Below are 22,937 nucleotides of genomic sequence, written 5' to 3'. Positions count from 1 at the left end.
CCTGGGTGCCTTCCCTATAACCCTACCCCACTCTGTGAGTCCTCAGTTTTGTGCTAGTGTCTGAAGATGATGGACCTTTTCTCCTTCACAGAGAAACGCACCCTTAGGTTAACTAGCTTATTATTTCTCTTTATTATTTTATCTTCTTGATTCTTTAAATCCTTACGGTCATCTAATGCCAGCATAGAAGCAGTGTATCCACCTTGGCACTACCTTGGTAAAACTTTGGGAGCCGTACTGGACCCTATGCTGTAGCAATGACCCGTAATGTTGCGTCTGGCACTGGATCTTGTGTGGGGGCTCACCTTAGTGCAACACAAACTTTTTGGTCGCTATCACGTCTGCCAGACATGTTTCTAAACTGGTGGCCTTCTAAAGAGCCTTACCTCATTCTTCACAATGACAAGGTTTTCTTACAACCAATGCCATTCTTTTCTTCTGAAAGTGGTCTCAGCAGTTCACCTCAATGAGGACATTTTCCTCCCATCCTTATGCCCTGCTCCTAAGCATTCAAAGGAAATTTACCTACATTGCCTAGATGTAGTCAGAGCCATTAAAGTTTACTATAACACTACTATTCCAATCAGATGGCCAGGTTCCCTCTATGTCCTGTTCTTGGGACCTCGCAAGGGACGCCCTGCTTTAAAGTCCACCATTGCACAATGAATATGAAATCTGATTGCAAGAGCCTACATTCTCAGATTAAAATGTCCTCTGCACTTTTATGCACCCATTCCAATAAATTGGTGGGTGTTTCCTGCGCATTTTGATCCCAAGCTTTGAAAGCCCAGTTGTGTAAGGCCACCACCTGGTCTCCTGTTCATACTTTTTCAAAGTTTTACCAGGTGGATGTCCAATGTTTTGCTGATTGAGCTTTTGGCTGCAAGGTTCTCACACCGGCTCTCTGAGATTGGGTCTTTTGACCCTTGTTGTTGGGCCTCTTGGCAGAGTTATGTTTGCCTCATTGTTGCCTACCCTTCCTATTCATAGCTTGGGGATGTCTCATGGTGTATGAATATTCTGCCTGTGTCCTGTACTGTACATTTAAGATGAGAGGAATTGTGACTTACCTGTAACTTCCATGTCTGGGTTTACAGTACAGGACACAGGCCACCCTCCCATTTCTTGGTTTACTCTCCATTGCTTGCTAAGGACTCCGTTTGTAGTTGGGGTTTGGTTATAGGGGAGGCATTAAGGGGTGTGCCCTTTAAAGCTTTGCAAATGTCCAATCACCTGAAGGTACAAGCCTATAACCCACGGTGTATAATTAATCTGTCTTTGTATACTGTACTCTACAATATGGAATTTACAGGTAAGTCAAATTCCTCCTTTTTTGTGACATTTTATTTAAAGACAGTGCGGTTGATTTATCAATGTGTGCACCCAAGATTTGAACACCTTTCACTCAAGATTCTCTACTTTTTCAGCTCAGTGTGAAAAATATGTGAATCTTGTGTGAAGACATTGATAAAGAGTGTACAATCTAATGCTCTGAGTAATGTTATAAATGAACATGTACTTGTGTTTTCTCCTTAGGTATCCATATGAATCTGCCCAGATCAGTTACACCTATAACCTATGTCCCTTCCATTCTGGCTGTGACTTTGTGCCTAGCTGGGTGGAATTCTCTCATGAGCGACTAGAGGACTATAAGTGGAACTATTTGGATCAGTACATCTGCTCTGCTGGTTCTGAAGATTTCAGGTTGGGCATACATGTGACAGATTTTACACAATAGAAAAGAAACCTAATAACCTCTACTTGATTTATGCAACAAATAACCCCCTTCTATAGTAATGGAGGTTATAAAAATATCCTGACTACACCATTATATAATGTATAAAACAAATAATATTAATCCGCACAGATTCAATTTAAAGTAGTACTAAAGGCTAAATATATGTTATACCTTAATGCATTCACAGTGTTAAGGTAAAAACACCAGCATTAAGGTAAAACACCCCAGTATATTCATGAACACCCCTCCATCCTTAAACGCCTATCTGTTGTCCTTGTCACCACCACTGGGTCCTCCACGATCCTCCCAACTTCCTGGTTGGACAGAAGAGGTTAGGATAGGGAATTGATTGACTCCAGCAGTTGAGTGTCGGAAGCTAGGAGGAGGTCATGGCCTACCGGCGCTGTGTGTCTCAATAGAGACACACAGCATCAGCCCAGAATACGCATGCAAGGGCGTCTTCTTTAGAAACTGCTAGATAATGAAGATATTCACAGACCGGAGAAGTGGGGCAGGGACTATGGAACTGGCCAAGAAAACAAAGATACAAACTTTCAAGGAAGCAGACTATACACAATATGTCTGGACTGCCTTAAGTGAAATGTTAAAAAAAGGGGGGGGGTTTAATAGGGTGTAGCATTACTTAAGGTCTACTAACATAGTCCTAGTGAATGATACGAGACACATTAAAAGAATGAAAATTAACAGTTACTTATATTAGATACAGATGATCAGCATCATCAATTCCAGTTCAGTTTCAGTGAAGCTCAGGTGACTTGTACAAGTAGCCACTGCAGGTCACCAGTTTTTCTAATCAAGTAAGACCCTATAGATGCATTTGCAATCCCACTCAGTAGAGCCCTGACTCTCCTGTTATGGTGTTCAAAGCATTACTCATCAGCTTATCATAGCACTGTACCTTCCAAATTTGGAGACATTTTAGAAGCTTAACAAAAACTCTTTTGCTGACTGAGGCTCACTGTTGCTTAATATGCCTTTGACCACACTAAACAGTTGAACACATGATTCTCATATACTATATCATGTTATTATCATATAGCATTATACCTCTCCAAAAAGAGAACTTCTATGTAACGCCACGTTTTACATGGCAGACTTGTAAGTGAATGCCATCCATATCAACTGGCTGTTTATTGCAATCACAGGGCCTCTGTTAAAGTGAAACATCTAAATATGAACAATACTAACCCAAATGGCTAATTACATAGGAGTTACTTTTTTTTTTTTTTTTTAACACAGGTAATGTTTATTAAATGTATTATACATTACACTTGAAAATGCAAGTCATACATTTTAGACAGGAGTATAGCAAAACAGGGTCTATAGATTATACTGGTAAGTTTATAAAGGCTTATATCATTTGGTATGTAAACTTCTAACACCGTGGACAGACGGAAGTAACAATCTCCAAGGGAATCGGCACAATCCATGCAAGAATAAACCATACACGTTAAAGCACAATCTCACCCTTCAGTTTCAGCTCATATAAGAAGCCTTTTCTTTCCCTATATAGGGGGGGGGGGAGAGGCTCCCACCAAAAAACCAAGGGAGTGAGAAGAGGTGGGCCCAATATCCACCCACTGACTCCAGTAGCCTCGACCCTCTATTAGCACAGCATATCTGTTACCCATCAATTGTTTCGGGGTAGAGTTAAACCGTCAGATGCTTAGCCTCCACCCAAGCCGCCCATATCTTCTCAAACTTATGGGGACAGTTCCTACCCATGTATGTGAGTTTATACATTGGTAGTATCGCATTCACCTGCGCCCGCCATGCTTTTGTAGTAGGGGGGTCAGGCAGTTTCCATCTGAGCAGGATTTCTTTCCTGGCATAATAGGCTGCATAGAACACGAATAGCTTTGTGTGTTTAGTAGTTGCCAGGTTGTCTGTAATGCCTAGTAGAAACACAAGCGGGTCTACATCCAGGTGTAACCCTGCCACTCCATTTATATCTGACACCACCGCCCGCCAATAAGTCTGAAGGACCGGGCATGACCATACAACATGAAAGAAAGTTCCCACAGACTGCCTGCATTTGGGACAAACATACATAGGAGTTACTTTAACTACAAAAGGGTGTGTAAAATTATCCACCCACCTAAAGTTATGCAAAAAAACTGCATTTTGCAAAGTCTGCAATCTTGTAGAACAGTGCCTTATCTCCTGCCTGCTCTGTGGACTACTAGGCAAGATCATCAATTATACACCCAACCTGAGCTCTCTGAAAACTGAAGTGTAGAAGGAATACACATGTGAATTTAATGATACCTTATACACCGATCAGCCATAACATTATGATCCCTGACAGGTAAGGTGAATAACTGATTATCTCATTACAATGGCATCTGAAAGTGGGTGGGATATATTAGACAGCAAGTAAACATGTTGTCCCTGAAGGTTATCTGCTCTGTGGACTACTAGGCAAGATCATCAATTTTACACCCAACCTGAGCTCTCTGAAAACTGAAGTGTAGAAGGAATACACAAGTGAATTTAATGATGCTTTATACACCGATCAGCCATAACATTATGATCCCTGACAGGCAAGGTGAATAACTGATTATCTCATTTACAATGGCATCTGAAAGTGGGGGGGATATATTAGACAGCAAATAAACATGTCCCTAAAGGTTATGTGTTGAAAGCAGAAACAATGGGCAAGCGTAAGGATTCGAGTGACTTTGACAAGGTCCAAATTGTAATAGCTATGGAGTGAAGACTAGTCTTTGTAGGCTGATCTAATTGAAGAGCTACTGTAGCTCAAATTGCTGAAAAAGTTAATGCTGGTTCTGATAGAAAGGTGTCAGAACACACAATGCATCACAGTTTGTTGTGGATGGGGCTGTGTATTTACAGACCAGTCAGGGTGCCTATGCTGACCTGTGTCCACAGCCAAAAGCAACTACAATTGGCATGTGAGCAACAGAATTGGACCACAGAGCAATGGAAGAAGGTGGCCTGGTCTGATTAATCACTTTTCTTGTACAACATGTGGCTGGCTGAGTGCATGTGTGCATTGCTTACCTGGGGAGATGACATCAGGTTTCACTATAGAAAGAAGGCAAGCCAGCAGCGACTGTGTGACCTAAATGATCTGTTTCTAACAGCTTGGTGTCAGATACCACAGCATACCTTCAGAGATCTAGTGGAGTCCGTGCCTCAACAGGTCAGAGCTGTTATGGTGGCAACTCCAATATTAGGTGGTTATGATGGGTGGCCATAATGTTATGGCTGATCAGTGTGTGTGTTTGTATGTATGTATGTGTGTATATATATATTTATAATATTTGTTGTCTTATTTTCTTATTTCTATGAACTCTGCCTCCTCCTGTGTAGTCTTATTGAGTCTTTAAAGTTCTGGCGCACTCGGTTTCTTCTCCTTCCCTCTTGTGTTGGACCCACCAAGCGCATCACCGAGGGGGAGCAGCGTTGTGATGTGTATGGAGACCGCCCCAGATCTGAGCAAGAAGAAGTACAACTAATAGATGGCTTCCTGCGATTTGTGGAGTGTCTGAATCGCATCCGCAGGCGTCACAGATCTGACCGGATGATTCGAGTAACTTACTATTCTTTTTATCTTGTTGCTTTACTATTATATGGAACATATATTTTAAATGTTTACTGATGTGCTGGTGTCTTTATTGTATTTTTAGAAGGGAACCGGTATGAAAGGACTGCAACTTCCAACCCACCCCCCAGAACCCCCTGGACCTCCAGTAGCAAAGAAAGGAACATCTGCACTCTCAGCTCTTCTAGAGTTGGAATCAAATCAGAAGTAAGATGGCTCATCTGCCAAAAATCATATGAAAACCACTGTTCTCAAAATAAGTTAAGAAAAAAACAAAGTAAAACCAATAATATCATTTTTACAGGGGTTTGGGGGAACAACAAGCCTTAGCTCATGCTGGAAAAGCCTCCTGTCAGGCCACAGACCCAGCTGTCACTCCAAACTCTGTTGACAGCCCTCGTAAGGTAAGGAAGAAGGTCAAGATGTAGAATTTTATTAACCTTTTGATAGCGCTTTGTGACTTCTGTTCAGTCAATTTTCCTAATTCCTGTGTGCCTTCCAAATTGTAATGGTGCGTGGTTCAACCTGTCTCTATCTCTTTATGGCTCCCTCTGCACTGTCACTTTCAAATCAGGATGGGGCCTTCTTTATGGATTTTGTTCGCAGCCCACGTACAGCACCATCATTCAACACACAGGTTAGTGTCCCAGGTACAAGCTGTTGTGTGACAGCATAAGCCTTTGCATGAGCCAGTATATATTATTAAAAAACCTATATTTATCTTTAACACAACATATTTAGTGTTGCACGGTCTACCACTAACTATATACAGAGTGTTCTTTTTTTTATATATGTAAGTTTTCTTTATATATGTATTTATGCATATGTTTACATTTTCCCCAATGGTGTGATTGTATTTGTATTATGAGAATCTTGCTGTTATGGCTTTGCACATGTGTATGCACTAATGGACTAATTTGTACTTGCTCCTACTGTCTATACAATATTAATACATAGCCATTGTGTGCGTAACTGTATTATATAGGGCCTTGCATGTGAATGCATATTTTTTTTATATTTTTTAAAGCTAAACTCCAGCCAAACATCTAAATGCACAAATAAAATATGTATAAGTGTTGTTTTAGCTGTCAAAGGATTTGCGTTACTATCTATTTAGTGCTGAGACTTACACATCCCACCCAGATTACAATCAGAGGGACAACAACACTTTGGGGTTGATTTACTAAAACTAGAAAGTGCAAAATCTGGTCCAGCTCTGCAGAGAAACCAATCCGCTTCCAGTTTTTTTTTTTTTTGTCAAACTTAATTGAATAAGCTGAAGTTAAAAGCTGATTGGCTACCATGAACAGCTGCACCAGATTTTGCACTCTTCTATTTTAGTAACTCAATCCCTTTATCTTTCACAATTAAAGAATTGCACATTTGGCTCCCAGGGATTTCTCTCTCTCCTAATCCCTGTACAGCAAAACACAGACTGGAAGAAGCTGATATCAATTGCACTAGTTGCAGTTTTACAAAACCATATTACAAATAATAATGAACACAGAGCTGCGTTAATGTGTGTCTTTTGATGGACTGTATAGATCGTGGGGGACCATGGGAGGGGGGGAATTGGATAGTTTCTTTGGAAATATTGATAAAGAGGGAATAGAGGCCCCAATAACTTTGGAGGAAATAAATCTAGCAGTATCAGAAATCCACAGGACCTGACGGTCTCCCAGTGGAAACTTACAGATACTACGGGAAGGTATTGCTTCTGGAGCTTCTTTAAAGTGTTTAACTGGGCGAAGGAAGTGGGGAAGCTACCTACATCAATGACAGAAGCCACAATAATAGTTCTGCACAAAGAGGGGAAAGATCCATTGGAAACAAAGTCTTATAGACCCATTTCCTTACTCTGTTCAGATGCTAAAATCTTGGCAAAGATACTGGCAGCTAGATTAAATAAAATTATATCCAGACTTGTTCATTCAAACAGGATTCATCCCTAGCAGATCAACCAGCATGAATATTAGGAGGGTATTTCTGAATCTACAGACACCAACAGAGAATATGGGGCTGTTATGTTATTAGATGTGGTTAAAGCTTTCGATAGCTTGGAGTGGGGATATATCTGGCGAGTGCTGAGAGAATTCGGATTTGGCCCCTCATTTATTAGTTGAATTAAAATATTGTATAATGGTCCCAGTGCAAAAGTTAATAATGATTATTCTGGCAGGTTCCAACTAGAAAGGGGGACAAGACAGGGGTGTCCTTTGTCACCCCTGCTCTTTGCACTGGCAATAGAGCCATTGGCCATTGCAATAAGATCAAATAGAAATATGGAAGGATTCCGGAGAACGTCTGGCGAGGAGAGAATCGCACTATATGCGGACGATGTTCTCATATTCCTGGGGGATACGGGGCAATCCCTTTGGCAGGTGATGAACATTTTTACAGAATTTGGAAGACTCTCTGGTCTGACTATAAATTCGGAGAAATCAGCACTTTTGCCAGTGGACCCCATTAGGAAGCAAACACTATTAGAGATTACCCAGATGGAAATAGTTGAGATAACGAAATACTTGGGTATATACATAACAAAAGATCCAAATAAATAAATAATAACATAGCTCCCCTTTTAACTAAATTTAAAAGTAACATTGAAATATGGAGGCGTCTTTCATTATCGGTTGCAGGGAGATGCAATTTGGTTAAAATGCTGTGGATGCCACTGTTATTGTATTTGTTGCACAACTCTCCAATATGGATACATAGGAAATGGTTTAAAAAATTGATATATTGTTTAGAGATCTTATATGGAAAGGTGGCCAGCCCAGGATAGATTTACAAACCCTACAGTTACCAACAAGGGAGGGAGGGGGGGCTTGTGGTGCCGCACCCACAGAGATATTTTCTAGCAGCCCAATTGCAGCATTTAGGAACGAGCATCGACCTAGGCGGAGGTATAAATGGGGGATTAATGATAGTAGGGGCACCGCATAAGACAGTAGTGGAGGTATTGGAGGCAAATTCTTTCATCGATAGAACCCCCACGGTAAGATTAACATTAAAAGTTTGGAAGACAGTAAAGGCATTAAGGGGATTGGGTGGTATGACAAAATACACCCCTCTTTGGAATAACAAGAACTTGCGGGAACTGGAAATGATAGGGAAAATAAAAGAATGGGAAACAAAGGGGATAGATAGACTGGCCCAGCTCTATGAGGGGAGTGTTTTAAAAACATTTACCTCATTGATGGAGGAATATGAAATCCCTAAACATTCATTTTACAAATAAGACACGCTCTAAATGTTCAGTTTGAGCAACAAGGACCGGTTTGGAGTAATTCTTCTATATACCAAAGAATAGGGAGTCCGGGTAGGTCTGGAGGATTTATAGCAGAAATGTACCCATATATATGTGGAGGAAGTATTGAGGGCCCGGAAAGGCTTAAAAGTAGGGGTAAATGGGAGGAGGCTCTTGGTAAAATATCGCATGAGCAGTGGAAAAGGATATTAGAGAGAGGACACCTGGTGTCAGTCTCACCCGCACAGAAGGACTCATATCTGATGTTGCTGCGTAGGACATATTATACACCAAAAAGACTATTCGCGTTCGGGTGGAGAGTAGATGCCAGGTGCCCTAGATGTCAGGATACTGGGGATTTGATACATATGATCTGGAAGTGCCCAAAACTATTCCGATGCTGGTCTGAAATCCTAGATACCATAAATAAGACTTTCAGCATAAGACTGAAAATGGACCCTAGACTATGTATTTTAGGTCTAGGGGAGAGGTATTGCGAATGGGTGGAGCGAATAATATAACTAGTTGATTTTTAGACCTGAGTATCTACCAAAATTTTGTATCACCTCGAGAGCTATCTGTAAGGAAGGACCCGCATCCGCCAGGTACAGTAACATATCATCAGCGCATAAGCTGATTTTCTCCCGCAAATTACCATGGTTCAGCCCTCTAATTCCCGAGTGTGTTCAGAGAGACGAGGCAAGGGGTTCCACTGCTAGGGCATACAAAAGTGGAGAGAGAGGACATCCCTGCCTCGTGCCCCTGGAGAGAGGGAATGAGTCAGAGGTTTTCCCATTGACCAAGACCCTGGCGCTAGGGTTCTGGTATAACAGTCTAATCAACTTTAATGTATTTAGGCCCGAAGCCAAACTTTCTAAGGCATTCCCAAAGGTACGCCCACTCAACTGAGTCAAACACCTTTGCGGCGTCTAGAGACACCACAACTCTAGAACCCAGGGTATCATGTTCAGCCTGGGTATTCATGAAGAGTCTACGTAGGTTAAACGCTGTGTTTTTAGCTGGCATAAACCCAGTTTGATCTGGGTGAATCAGTGTGTGGATGACTACATTGAGACGAAGCGCCAGGATCTTGGCCAATATCTTTGTCTAATTGAAGCAGAGATATTGGGCGGTAGGATTCAGGTAGTTCCAAATTTTTCCCAGGTTTGGGAATCAGTATTATATTTGCCTCTGACATGGAGGAGGGGAGGGTCTCAGACTCGAATATGTAAGCAAATAATTCATGAAGTTTGGGAACGAGGGTCTCACTGTAGGTTGTGTAGAATTCTAGTGGTAATCCATCAGCTCCTGGAGCCTTGGATGGATTGAGCAATGAGATTGCCTTTGTAATCTCCTGTTCAGTGATGGGGGCTTCAAGTATTTCAACTTGGGGTAAAGTGAGAGAAGGTAGTTCTATGCTTGATAACATGGATATTATTTCTTCTGTGGGGTTATTAGCATTGGAAGAATATAGTGATGTGTAGTAGGACCGAAATTCTTCGGCTACCTCCCCTGGGCCTGTCGCCAGTCTGCCGGCGGCTGTCCGAAGAGATACCACCGTGGGTGGTCTATGATCTAAGTGCGCTAAATACGCCAATAGGCGACCCGCCCTCTCACCGCATTCGTATTGTCTTTGTTTGTTATAGTAGATTTTCCTGTCCGCTTTCTCAAAGTGGAGATTATTAACTAGTCTGGTCTGCATTTTTAGTTGGTCTGCCGTAAGTGTAGAGGGATGGTCTGTAGAGGGAAGTTTTTTTCTGCTACTAGTAAGGATTGCTCTGCTTGTCTGAGTATTTGCGAGGATGTTTTGCGGTATCGGGAGATACGATGGGAGAGGATTAGGCGGGCATGGGATTTAAAAGAGTCCCAGACCACGCCAAAGGGTGCCGTGCCTTTGTGTGGAAGAAAAAGTCCCATTCTGAAGCGGCCTCTTCCAGATCGGGGATGACCTTCATCCAGAATGGGTTAAGCTTCCAGTTATATTTTGTGGGGGGTGAGTCAATTTTCAGTGTAATCCAATATGGGGCGTGGTCAGATAATATGCGTGGACTGAACTCCACCTCCCCTAACAGGGGGGAGAGGGTGCGTGATATCAAAATAAGGTCAATTCGCGACATGGTGTTGTGTGATGTGGAAAAACACGAATATGTTTTCCTTGTTGGGTTGCGGTACCTCCAGGTATCTATAAGTGCCAGGTCATTTATGGTCCTTCCAAATCTAGTGAATGATTGGGATGGATCTCCCCGGGGTGTCATCGAGATTCGATCCAGCTCAGCATTCATAATATTGTTAAAGTCACCAAGCCACAGTGCGGGCACAGTGGGATAGTGAGACATAAACGCCAACCCCTCATGTAGAGCGTTAAATTGAAAAGGAGGGGGTATGTAGAAGGCCATAATTAGCAATTCCAAACTATTCACCCTAGCGTGCAAAAATAAAAATCTGCCCTGTGGATCAGATTTAATAGTTAGTAGCACAAACTGTACTGTCTTTGCCACTAGTATAGCAATACCCCTGGAGTTAGCGGTATATGGCGCTTGGTATAACCATCCCACCCAGGGCTTTTTGAGTGACAGTTGAAGCTGGCCTGTAATGTGGGTCTCCACTAGTACCATAAGGTCTGTGCGCTGTGCTTTAAGGTATGAGAGGACTGCTATCCGTTTAGGTCTTGCTCTGATACCCCTTACATTCCATGTAAGACATTTTAACCTCCGGCGTGCCAAGTATCCAAAATACTGAATTGCCGAACAGAGGTCGCCCAAGGTAGCCTAGGCCATCCCAAAATCGGGGAGGCCCATACCACCTCCCACCACCCTTCAAACGTGAGTGCGGCGGGGTAGGACCGGCATCTCCCGGCAACATATCGCATGTCCAGTTTGGGTTGTAGCCCAACCCAGTGCAAATCCTCCATAAGTCCAGCCATACACCATAATTTGTTACTTTTCATCATATGACATATATACCAAACATAAAGCCAGTCAGAACAGTCCAACTGGATCTGCAACCAAACTCTGGCGTACCCGGGTGAACAATGCATCTTGTATTTGTCAAATGCAGTTTGCTGGAGCCGGGCATGCCAGGGAAACCATACTTGTGATAAACAATAAACATAGTGAACGTTACAGAATACTTGAAAAACAGCGGGCTTCTTAGGGATACCCGCAACTAGGGGAGCGACATGTCGCTGTAAAACAAGCATTAGCAAAAAAAGTGAGATCACTGAATCAGGGGGCATAATGCTTAAAGTCCCTTTTTTTTCAAGTGTCCCGGCGGGTGACCGCTTGCCTTTCGGATATAGAAAAATTCGGTCTAAGTCTATGTTTAGTCACTGGGTATACATCCAAGGCCCCCAATTGGGAGCGCGGGTAGTTTGGGCAACACGGGGAGTATGGATCATCAGGAGGGATAAGGCAGTCAGAAGTGAAATACTGATCGAGGAGTGATCCACTTATATGTGTGAGGAGTATTCACACGCATTTAGTACACAAAGAGGGGGAGAAAATAGCCATCGATGGTAATTGTACGGTACCTGTGCATAGTTATATAGCCGAATTGTTCAGGAAACAAAATATCCTCCAGGTCCGTTTCATGTCAGGTATAATGTGGTGGGGAACCGTGGCTATCAGGCTGGTTCTCGACCCAGAGGCGCCCTGTTCTCCAACCAGGCAAACACCGCCTCCGGAGTGTCAAAGAAGTGATCTCGGTCTGCATCAGCCACCCGTAGTCTCGCGGGGAAAAGCATGGCATACGTGTAATGGCGGATCCGCAATTGACGTTTCGCTTCGGTGAAGAGAGCCCTCTTCTTTTGGACGTCCGCCGAAAAATCCGGGAATACCTTGATTTCAACATTTTGAAAAGGGATATTACCCTTCAGTCTTGTGAGTCTGAGGACGGCGTCACGATCTCTGAAATTTAGCATTTTAGCAATGAAGGTTCTCGGCGGCGCGCCTTGAGGAGGAGGCTTCGCCGCCAGTCTGTGTGCCCGCTCTACCACAAATGAGGTGGAAAATTCCGTTCTCCCAAAAGTGTTTATGAGCAAATTCTCCAAAAAGGAAGGGGGGTCAGAGCCTTCGGGCAGGCCAACAAAACGTAGGTTACACCTCCGCAGACGATTTTCCATATCGTCCTGCTTAGCAAGCACCATGTTAAGTTGGTGCTGCAGGAGCTCAGTGTGGACTTGGAGTGGCGGCAACTCGTCCTCTACGGTGCTGATGCGGGTTTCCGTTTCTGTCACCCGGTCCCTCAGTTTCTGCAGGTCTTGTCGAATCAATGAGACATCGATCTTGACCTCTTCAATTTTGCTCGTCAGCGTGCTTTTACAATCTGAGATTGCCTCCAGTACACGTGCGGTGTCCTCTGTAGCCGTGTCAGTGTTAGAGGACGGGCCGGCGCCATTCTCTCCCCCCTGTTCCTTGTCTGTATTCCGATATTTAGCCAGTTTAGCGGCGGGATCTGTCTTCGGTTTTGTCGGTGACATGTTCCCCGTGTGCAGGAGAGGCTAAGGGATCCAGGAGTGGACGGCAAGAAGGATTTTCTAATCCAGGATAGGTATAGTCGGATAATCGGCTAGCGGAGCTCCCGACTTTCACTCCTCACGCCATGCCAGTCCAGGCCACGCCCCCTGCGAATAATATAACTAAAGTAGTGTTGAGGTGTCTTTTCCAAGCAAGAAAATTAATAGCGCAGAGATGGCAGGCAGAGAAACCCCCTTCGGTGAGAGACTGGGCTAGAATTGTGACCGAAACAGTGTGGAAGGAAAAAGTAGTATATGCAAGGAGAGGAAATATTAAGGAATTTGAAAAAATGTGGAAACCTTGGCTGGAGAAGATGGGATATCCCATGTAAAGTACGGAAGGAAGAGAAGAAGGGGAAGGCCCTATGGAATTAAAATAACAGCGTTAAAAAGTAAAAAAAAAAGAATGTGTCTTTTTTTTTTTTTTTTTATCTGCCTGGAGTTCAGCTTTAAAGTGTATCATATAAAATAACAAGAGATGACATTGTAAATAATTGTATTGCATACCTTTTTATCCTAATACTTTGCAGTGACAGTAGACAGTAAAATATCAGGCATCTTGCCTGGTATAACACTGTAGATAGTTCTGAAACTACAAAAATCCATATAATGATTTTTTTTAGAGCAGCAGGGATATTTTTAGGCATATTTGCAAGTGGAGTGAGTAGTAATTTGTTTTTATCTTAATCATATAGTGCAGGACACAGGCAGAGTATTCATACACACATCGGGGGTATGCCTACTGTGACGGGCAAAGCCTGGACTTAATATACAGTCCAGTATGGTGGACTGGTAAGGCAGGGTCACCCTGTATCTCTGACCAGTATGTAAAAACAGGGCTGTGTTTGGAATATATTCACCTCCCAGGGTAAACTTTTCAAACTCGGTGCTAAAATTCAACCACTTAGAGCTCAGCCTTGGGTGGATGACCATGTGGTACATTACACCACTAGTTGCACACTTTAACGCCACTTCCACCTAGAGCCCTTATAAGAATCTCAGCTTCCTCCTGCACTTTTACTTTGAGAATTAATTACAAGATGGTCTACACCTCGGTTGCCACATACTTTTCGGTGCACTGTTATGCCCCGTACACACGGTTGGACATTGATCAGACATTCCGACAACAAAATCCTAGGATGTTGGCTCAAACTTGTCTTGCATACATACGGTCACACAAAGTTGTCGGAAAATCCGATCATTCTGAACGCGGTGACGTAAAACACGTACGTCGGGACTATAAACGGGGCAGTAGCCAATAGCTTTCATCTCTTTAATTATTCTGAGCATGCGTGGCACTTTGTGCGTCGGATTTATGTACACACGATCGGAAAATTTGTGCGTCGGATTTATGTACACACGATCGGAAATTCCGTCGGAAAATTTTATAGCCTGCTCTCAAACTTTGTGTGTCGGAAAATCCGATGGAAAATGTGTGATGGAGCCTACACATGGTCGGAATTTCCGACAACAAGGTCCTATCACACATTTTTCGTCGGAAAATCCGACCGTGTGTACGGGGCATTACTCTAAACTCTGTGCCTTACTCTGTGGATACCCCACAGGGGAGTACTCTCACTTCTAGCTATGGCAGAAAGCAGATCAAAGGGAGCCTGTGGAAAATTGCAGGCGACCATTCGTTCCCTGCCTAAGGCCTGAACAACATTCAAGCTCGATGCCTCACTTGCACTGGAGAAGGACCTGGTCCTAACCTTGATCTCTGCATCCGATTTTAGCTCTATTTCAGACATATAAGTGTCCTACTTGACAAAAGCCATATTTTCTGCATCTATATCGAAATGTATAGAATTCCTCTTCTGGGATTTTAAGGGCAACCAGAAGCAACAAAAAATATTTCCCAGGACTCGCTGTGAATCATACAAAATCAGGTTAAAACAGCAGGAACCTGCCTGGGAGTACCACATAATATGATCTTACAAATATAATTCTCAACTTGTGCATGGGGACATGGACCTTTTTGACAAATGTTTTTATGGATCTTTGATATTTTAATATTTGTAATAAACCTGAGAATTTTATAGAAATGTTTTTTTTGTTGCTTCTGGTTGCCCCTAAAATCCCATAAGAGGAATTCTATACATTTTAGAAACAACAGGGATGGTGGCAACCCTCACCTTTTACTGAGCAGTTTTTTCATTGTTCTGCATCTATATCATTATTTCTCGGATAGATTACGATCTAAAAGTTTTATATATAAACCCACGCCTTGTAAAACAACGTATTAAGTTAAAAACAGAAATGAAAAGCAAAACATTTGTGTATAAATATAAAAACATCATAAATAACTACCTTTTTTTCCTACTTTTTTTTATACATGATCACATAATCTCTGTTCTCAGCTGCATAAGGATCTTAGAGAGCCAGGGGTGGAGAAACAGCAGCACACTGGTGTTTTCCAGTAAATGGCTATGCAGGGGGGAGGACGTGTTCTTGGCATAGCTAGAAACCTGACCACGCTGTGGTCTTGTGCCTAGTGGGGTCAGTTTTTTTAATAGGAGAGCAGAGGGACTGGCAGGAACACCAGGTATTTCACACAAAGGAAGCACTACAAAGAGAACATAATACACTCTCATGCAAGTACATGGTAGAGCGGGCACATATAAGAATATTCTGGTTTGACATTTTTTTTTTTAATACAGCCCTCTTTGTCCAGGGCTCAAAAAAGCAATGCCCCTTCTCCTAGTCTTGTCTCCCGACTGGAGTCAGATCCCAATATGCCTACCCACAAGACTAGGAATGAAGGGTATATTGATGTAATATTGGAGGAATCTACATAAGATTTTTCTTCCCCAGACTGCCACCATATTAAGGAGGACTCCTCTCCTGTAGCTATTAGAAAATGAACACAGGACAAAAAACGTTGCTCTGAGCCTTTTGGCTTGGTGATCAATTTCAATAAATTTGCTCTCCAGCCATCTGTTTGCTGGGAATACTTGGGTCTGGTCCTGAGCACGTCCCAAGCAAGTCTTTCTTTCAGAAAAGAAGGTTCTTTCTTTAAGAGTACATACTTGAGATTTGAAATCCAAGAGACATCCCACAGTGAGATGCTCCATGAGAGTTCTAGGCTTCACGGTAGCCCCCATTGAAGCAGTACCTTTCACCCATTCACTTTAACTCAACATCTTTTCAACCTGGAATAAACAGGCTCCTTCTCTCAATTTACCCTTGCTTCTGTCCAGCCAAGCAAGGAATTCCCTATCTTGGTGGATCACCACCCTAGCCCTGTCACTGAAAGGTTATCATAATAGACACAAGTCTCTCAGGCTGTGGAGCAGTTTTCCAGCCCCTAACAATCCAAGGAACATGGTCATGGTGGAAAACAAAGCTTGTCATCAACATCTTAGAGTTCAGATTATATACAAGGAAAAGAAAGCGCACGGCTGCCCTAGTGTAATTCCATTTTAATGATGCAAATGCAAAATCAAAGAATAGAGGATTGCACTCACAAACATGATACTTAGATCGCATGTACAGCAGGATGTATGTCTCCCTTCCTGGCCTATATAACTGGGATGGCTCCCAAGAAGGAGTGATGATGGTGTGAGAAGTCACTGCGGACTCTGTCTCCTCATCGCGTCAGGCTGTGTCTGCTGTAGGGCACGCGCACGGTCCAGCCAGCGCTGCGTGACGTCACTCGCGGCCGGAGAGGAAGGACAAGGTGAGTGAGATGTCTCCTCTTTAGCTAACAAAAAACGGTTGCCAAGACTACATGTTTCAGAGGCGTGGCCTCCTTCTTCAGGTCTTGGGAGCCAACCCAGTTATACAGGCCTGGAAGGGAGACATGCATCCTGCTGTACATGCGATCTAAGTCCCATGTTTGTGAGTGCAATCCTCTATTGTTTGATTTTGCATTTGTATCATTAACATGGAATTACACTAGGGCAGCCGTGCGCTCTCTTTTCCTTGTATATTTCAGATTTTTTTTTTTTAAATTCCTTTATTTTCACACTGAGCAGGTACAACCAGTTACATAATCATTTATACAACAGTGTCAGAATCAAGCATATGGAATACAGGAGTAAGTTTATAACCCGAGATATCAGAAGCAGCTGAGTCAGAATATCTGATTACTTAGATTAGCACCATAATCACAGTTTGGAGGGATTATACCCCAACATAACACTACTGCCTGAGGATAGGACCTTGGAGGTGCTCTGGGGTCTTAGTTGCTTGGTTCAATACTGATTCCCTTAAGTGGTAGATTGCATCACTCAGTGATAGATAATATTTTTTCGTAAGGATGGTAAAGGTGGGGATCTAAAAGGCTATGAAACCCAGACATGGGACCTAATTGAAAAGGTGATTGATTTTAAGATTTTCTTTGTATCTGGCCGTAGAGAAACCCATGCAGGAGAATGCGTTAAACAGAGACTAATATCCCCGGGGATAGGTGAGAAATATACCAGGATAAAAGGGGGAGGGATGGCAAGGGAGGGAAGGGGAACAGAAAGGGGAGTAGAAGCGGGGAAGTTAAGATATTAGAGAAAAAGAGTACAGAAAATATGAGAATATGAAATATGAGGTGAATTGAATTGACCTCCGCCTGAAGTGTGGATCATGTTCATTCAGTTAGCTGGATTGCTGGATTGCGCCATTTCCTGAAGCTATGCTTCCGTGTATATAAAGTGCTGCCAGGGTCTCCAGGTTTCCCGAAAGGTCTCCTCCCTATTGTGTAGGGTAGCCGTGAGATCCTCCATATCCCTTAATTCATTTACTTTAGTAAACCACATGGATTTCGCCGGTGGTCTCTCCGATTTCCAGCACAGGGGAATGCATGCCTTTGCGGCATTCAAAAGTTGAATGGTGAGAGGGGTCTTGTATTTTTTAATGGGTCGATCTGACAGATGGAGCAGACAGGCTGCAGGGTTCCCCTCCAGGGAAACACCTGTGAGGTGACCGATTGTGCGGGCCACCTCTAGCCAAAAAGGGGCAAGTTTGGGGCATGACCAGAAGATGTGTAACATCGTCCCCTCCTCAGTACCACAACGCCAACAGAGGCTGGGCAGTTGAGGGAAGAAGCGATGTAGGATGGCAGGGACCCTGTACCAGCGTGTCATGATTTTGTAACAAGTTTCTTGAACCCTAGTCGCAATTGAGGATTTCTGGGCAAAGTATAGAATTTTTTGTCTCTGTACATCAGTGAATTGTATTCCAAGTTCCCCCTCCCATTTAGTGAGAAACAAGGGTACGTATCCCTCCTCTGGTTGGGTTATGGATGAGTATATCAGTGAAAGGCAGTGTCGTATCGGTTCCCCACGATGACAAATGAGCTCCAGTTCAGTTAGTTTGCGGGTAATACCTGGTTTCCGTAGATAACTGCGTAAAAAATTCCGCAGCTGCAAGCTGCTCCAGAAATCTAGGGGAGGGTCAGTCACCACCGTCCCGACATTTAAGGAAAGTTGGCCATTGGGCTATATGAAGTCGTGTAGATACAGCCTGGTGCCCATTGCGAGTCGCTTAAATTGTGGGCTCTGCAATCCAGGTGAGAATTCCGGATTACCCAGAATCGGCACCATGGGGGACGGCTGCGGGGACACAGATGAGTGCCGAAAAGCATCTCTGACCACCGTTAAGGTACTGCCCAGAGTGGGGTGTTCTGTGATTCCCTTGGGCAATGGTGTTGTGATCCAGGGCCAACTCTTGGCCGAACCCCCGGAGTCTTCCTCCTCCATTGCAACCCAATGTTTCGCCTCAGCGTGACAATGCCAATCCACCAACCTAGTTAGGTGGACCGCTCTGTAGTAAGCCCACCCCCCCATCTACTTTTCGCCAGATGGAGAAGTTGCAGTCTGACTCGTGGTTTACGGTGGGACCAGACAAATGCCCGGAACATGGAGTCAATTCGTTTGAAAAACGTTGGAGGCAGTCGGATGGGGAGTGCCTGAAGCAGGTATAACACCCTTGGCAACAGAGTCATCTTAAGGGCACTACATCTGCCGAACCACGTCAGCGTCAGGGAGTGCCAGTGTAGGAGGTCAGTTTCAAGGCGTAGAAGTAGTGGGTCAAAATTGGCCGAGTACAATTCCGCTGGATCTGATGTGATGTCAACTCCCAAGTATCGTATAAGCTTGGTTGCCCATTTCAATGAAAAGGACAAGCGTATACGTTGGACAACTCCTGTTTCTACCGTTATGTTAAGAATGGAGGATTTGGTTAAATTGATCTGAAACGAGGAGAGAGTACCGTATTCTTGGAGGGATTGTAACAGATTGGGGAGAGAAGAAAGTGGTTACGTCAGAAAAAAGATGAGGTCATCAGCAAAGGCGGCCACCTTATGGGATCCTGAGGGTTTCGGGTAGCCTACAATGTCGGGGTTTGCCCTAATTGTGCACAACAGGGGTTCCAGGGACAGGATAAAGATCAGAGGGGAAAGGGGGAATCCCTGTCGTGTACCATTTCGGATATCAAAGAAGTCCGATCTCGTCTCGTTTGCCCTAACCGATGCAGTGGGGCGAGTGTACAAGGAGAGTATCCACTGTAACATGGATGAGCGAAGACCTATATGTTCTAAAGTAGCCCGGATAAAGGACCAGTCGACGCGGTCAAAGGCCTTCTCCGCGTCGGTAGACAGCAGGAGAAGAGCCTTTTTGGTGGTCTTTGCCGCATGTATCAGATTGATAACTCGGATAGTGTTGTCTCTTGGTTCACGTAGCGGCACAAAGCCTGCCTGGTCTCTGTGTATCAGACTCGGTATGTGGGGAAGCAGCCTATTGGCTAAGATCTTGGCAAAGAGTTTAAGATCCGAATTCAGGAGTGCAATTGGACGATAGCTCCCACAAAGTGTCGGGTCTTTACCCTCTTTTGGAATGAGGGAGATATAAGCCCTTAGGGTGTCTATTGGGAAGGCGTTCCCCTCCGTAAGGGTGTTAAGGGCAGAAACCAAAGGTTTCGACAGTGTGTCGAAAAAGGTTTTGTAGTACACTGGGGTTAAACCATCAGGGCCAGGGGCCTTTTTCGGTTTTGAGGAGGCTAGTGCCACCCCCAGTTCTTCTACCGTCAGGGGTTCCTCCAGCTCCTCCCTCACGTCCTCTGGTAAAGATGGCATGCCTGAGGCAGCCACATATGTTTGGGGGGAATGCCTGCCTTCCAAAGGGGGGTCCATGGGTTGCGTTTTTTCCAAATTATAGAGGCCTGTGTAGAATGAGCGGAACTCCTCTGCTATGTCTGAAGAGGTATTTAGCTTCCGTCCTAAGGATGACTGTATGTGGGGGATATAAGTTTTCGTGCGAGGGCCCTGCAGGGCTCTGGCCAGGAGTGATCCGGGTTTGTTCGAAAACTCGAACATTGTACGTTGCGCCCACGCTAATTTCTGTTTGGTCTTATGAAACAGCAGTGTACAGAGTTCCTCACGGGCCTTCTGTAGATCTCGGAAGGTTGCGCGGGCAAGACTAGCTTTATGTGTTCTCTCTAGTTTGTGAATTGATGCTAGGAGTTCCTCAGTGCGTTTCAGTCTATCTCGCTTGAGGCGGGTTCCTATTTTGATCAGTGCACCTCTCACAACCGTCTTGTGGGCTTCCCAGACCACAAGGGGGTTGGGAACCGACCCCTCATTGACAGCGAAGTAATCCCGCAATGCGTTAAGTATCTCCGCACGGGTGTCCTCTGATTGAAGCAGTGCTTCATTTAGTCGCCAAGATGGGGGGGGGGGGACCTATTCATTGACCCCAATTGAAGAGTCAGGTGGACCGGTGCATGATCAGAGAAGGATATGACATCTATGGACGTTGATAACACTTTGTCAAGATCCTTATGTGACAGCAGCAGATAGTCTAGCCGTGAGTAGGTGTGGTGCACCTGGGAGTAAAAGGTATAGTCTTTGTCTTGGTTGTGAAGCAACCGCCACGGGTCGACTAGGTGTAGGGTTTGGAGGTCCGCCTTGAGGCGCCTCAGACGCGAGTAGGACATGTGTGAGGCTCCTCGTGAGACATCTAGGGCCGGGTCCATTATTCCGCCAAAGATAAGCATCCCCTCTGAGAACTCCAGGAGCTCAGAGAGGAGCTTGCGCATAAACTGATACACATTAGGGAAATAGACATTTGCGAACGTGACCTGCACATCAGACACCCTCCCCTTTAGGAGAAGAAAGCGACCCTGCTCGTCTGCCCGCTGTGCCTCGAATACCCATGGAACCGACCCGGCCAAAATGATGCTGACCCCTTTTGACTTGGAGATCGGAGAGACACTGTGGTATGCTACAGGAAAGTATTTGTATAAATTATTCCTGCGCTACCTTGGAAAACAGTGGTGCACATGGACAGCTGCAAACACTGAATGGGATCAAACAAAGCCCATGGGTAGTGTAAAAAATATAAATCAAAAGTGCTGCGCTGGTCCAGTAAAGTGTAACTATGTGATAGTGTGCGGTAAAACAAAATATAAAGAAAAAATATAAAGAAAAAATTGGAGGGGTGTACGGGTAGTATGTCTGTCTGCACAGTATCCTGTGAAAAAAAACCCAGCGATGTAAAAGGGTGAATATCTATCCTGTGTCGGTGCAATGTGTGCAGGGAACCATTAGGTATAATCCTCTTGCACACCTAGTGCTAATAAAGCTTGTGCAGATAAACCTTAAAGTGCTATAGTGTCACTGTGATACGGGTTGCACAGTGACACTATAGCACTTTAAGGTTTATCTGCACAAGCTTTATTAGCACTAAGTGTGCAAGAGGATTATACCTAATGGTTCCCTGCACACACTGCACCGATACAGGATAGATATTCACCCTTTTACATCGCTGGGTTTTTTTTCACAGGATACTGTGCAGACAGACATACTACCCGTACACCCCTCCAATTTTTTCTTTATATTTTTTCTTTATATTTTGTTTTACCGCACACTATCACATAGTTACACTTTACTGGACCAGCGCAGCACTTTTGATTTATATTTTTTATGCTACAGGAAAGGCCCTATTAGTCAGCCTAGGTATAGAACCTGCACGGAAGTGCGTCTCCTGCAGAAAAGCTACGTGAGTTTTGCCCCTACGCAGATCAGCCAGTAGCTGCGAGCGCTTCTCCGGTGTATTGAGGCCACGCACGTTTAAAGAGGTGATCTTAAGGTGACCCATTGTGACTTCTGGCAGGGAAATGGTTGACAGTATGTGTATGGGAGACTCCCAAATACAGAACCCCCTTCAGACAGAAGTCAAAAAGAGAAAAGAATAGACCAGGGAGAAGGGAGAGGGGAGTAGTAAGGTGAAAATAGGGGAGGGGAAGAGGGATGGGGTAAGGGGAGTAAACGGTTCCTGTCGTAGACTAACTATGGGCCCCTGTTGCACACTTAAAGTGTCCAGTCAGGGGACCGCCGTAATGTGGGGGTGGAAAGTGCGTTGAGATCTACTCGAGAATAAGTAGTATTTAAGCAGTAATCTGAGTGAACATAGAAAGTGGAGATGTGGGGGAATAGCGCCTCTGAGAATCATAATGTTTCTAATATGAGAACTAACATAACAAAACATAACCTTTGCTGAAAGGTACCTGCCGCATTTGCTGCCGAACACCCTCCGCCATGACCAATTGGTGACTGCGTCTCCGGGAGGCCCACGGGCGCCATACCGAGCCCCATAACCAATGCAATCGCAGGATATTGCCGGCAGGGTCCACGATGGCGCCTCACGGCATGTCCCGGAGCGTCAGGACCAAGGGTCTTTAACCTTCGCAACGATGAATACCGAAGCGAGTCCTGAAAGGCGGGATCAGAACCAACATCACAAATGTAAAACAATAAGATGATAATAGAATGAAATATACTGTTATAAGTGTCTTAACAAAACATAACAGACAGAGCATGCTACCTACAGTTGTCATGTCCCTGGGGATTATTACA

The 22,937-nt window shown here is 44.2% G+C and overlaps 1 protein-coding gene across 7 annotated transcripts in view; it reads left to right on the top strand.

The window, feature by feature from the left end:
* DEPDC5 (DEP domain containing 5, GATOR1 subcomplex subunit) overlaps positions 1 to 22,937 on the top strand; it is a 169,392-nt gene that overhangs the window by 114,806 nt on the left and 31,649 nt on the right. For 6 of the 7 annotated variants that reach the window (XR_012244323.1, XM_073629252.1, XM_073629251.1 and 3 more), the window contains exons 29-33: positions 1,537 to 1,704; positions 5,096 to 5,315; positions 5,413 to 5,534; positions 5,632 to 5,731; positions 5,902 to 5,964. Coding sequence is in view for 6 of the 7 variants with exons in the window: in XM_073629252.1 (XP_073485353.1) it covers positions 1,537 to 1,704; positions 5,096 to 5,315; positions 5,413 to 5,534; positions 5,632 to 5,731; positions 5,902 to 5,964 (673 nt within the window). In the remaining variant the exon portion in view is untranslated. The remainder of the gene's footprint in view (positions 1 to 1,536; positions 1,705 to 5,095; positions 5,316 to 5,412; positions 5,535 to 5,631; positions 5,732 to 5,901; positions 5,965 to 22,937) is intronic. The other variant, XM_073629256.1, reaches the window with a different exon arrangement.

The sequence above is a fragment of the Aquarana catesbeiana genome, linkage group LG01 (assembly GCF_042186555.1).
Source record: "Aquarana catesbeiana isolate 2022-GZ linkage group LG01, ASM4218655v1, whole genome shotgun sequence".
NCBI lineage: Eukaryota > Metazoa > Chordata > Amphibia > Anura > Ranidae > Aquarana > Aquarana catesbeiana.
Note: the sequence above shows the minus strand (reverse complement) of the source record. Positions and strands in the feature narration are given on the sequence as shown.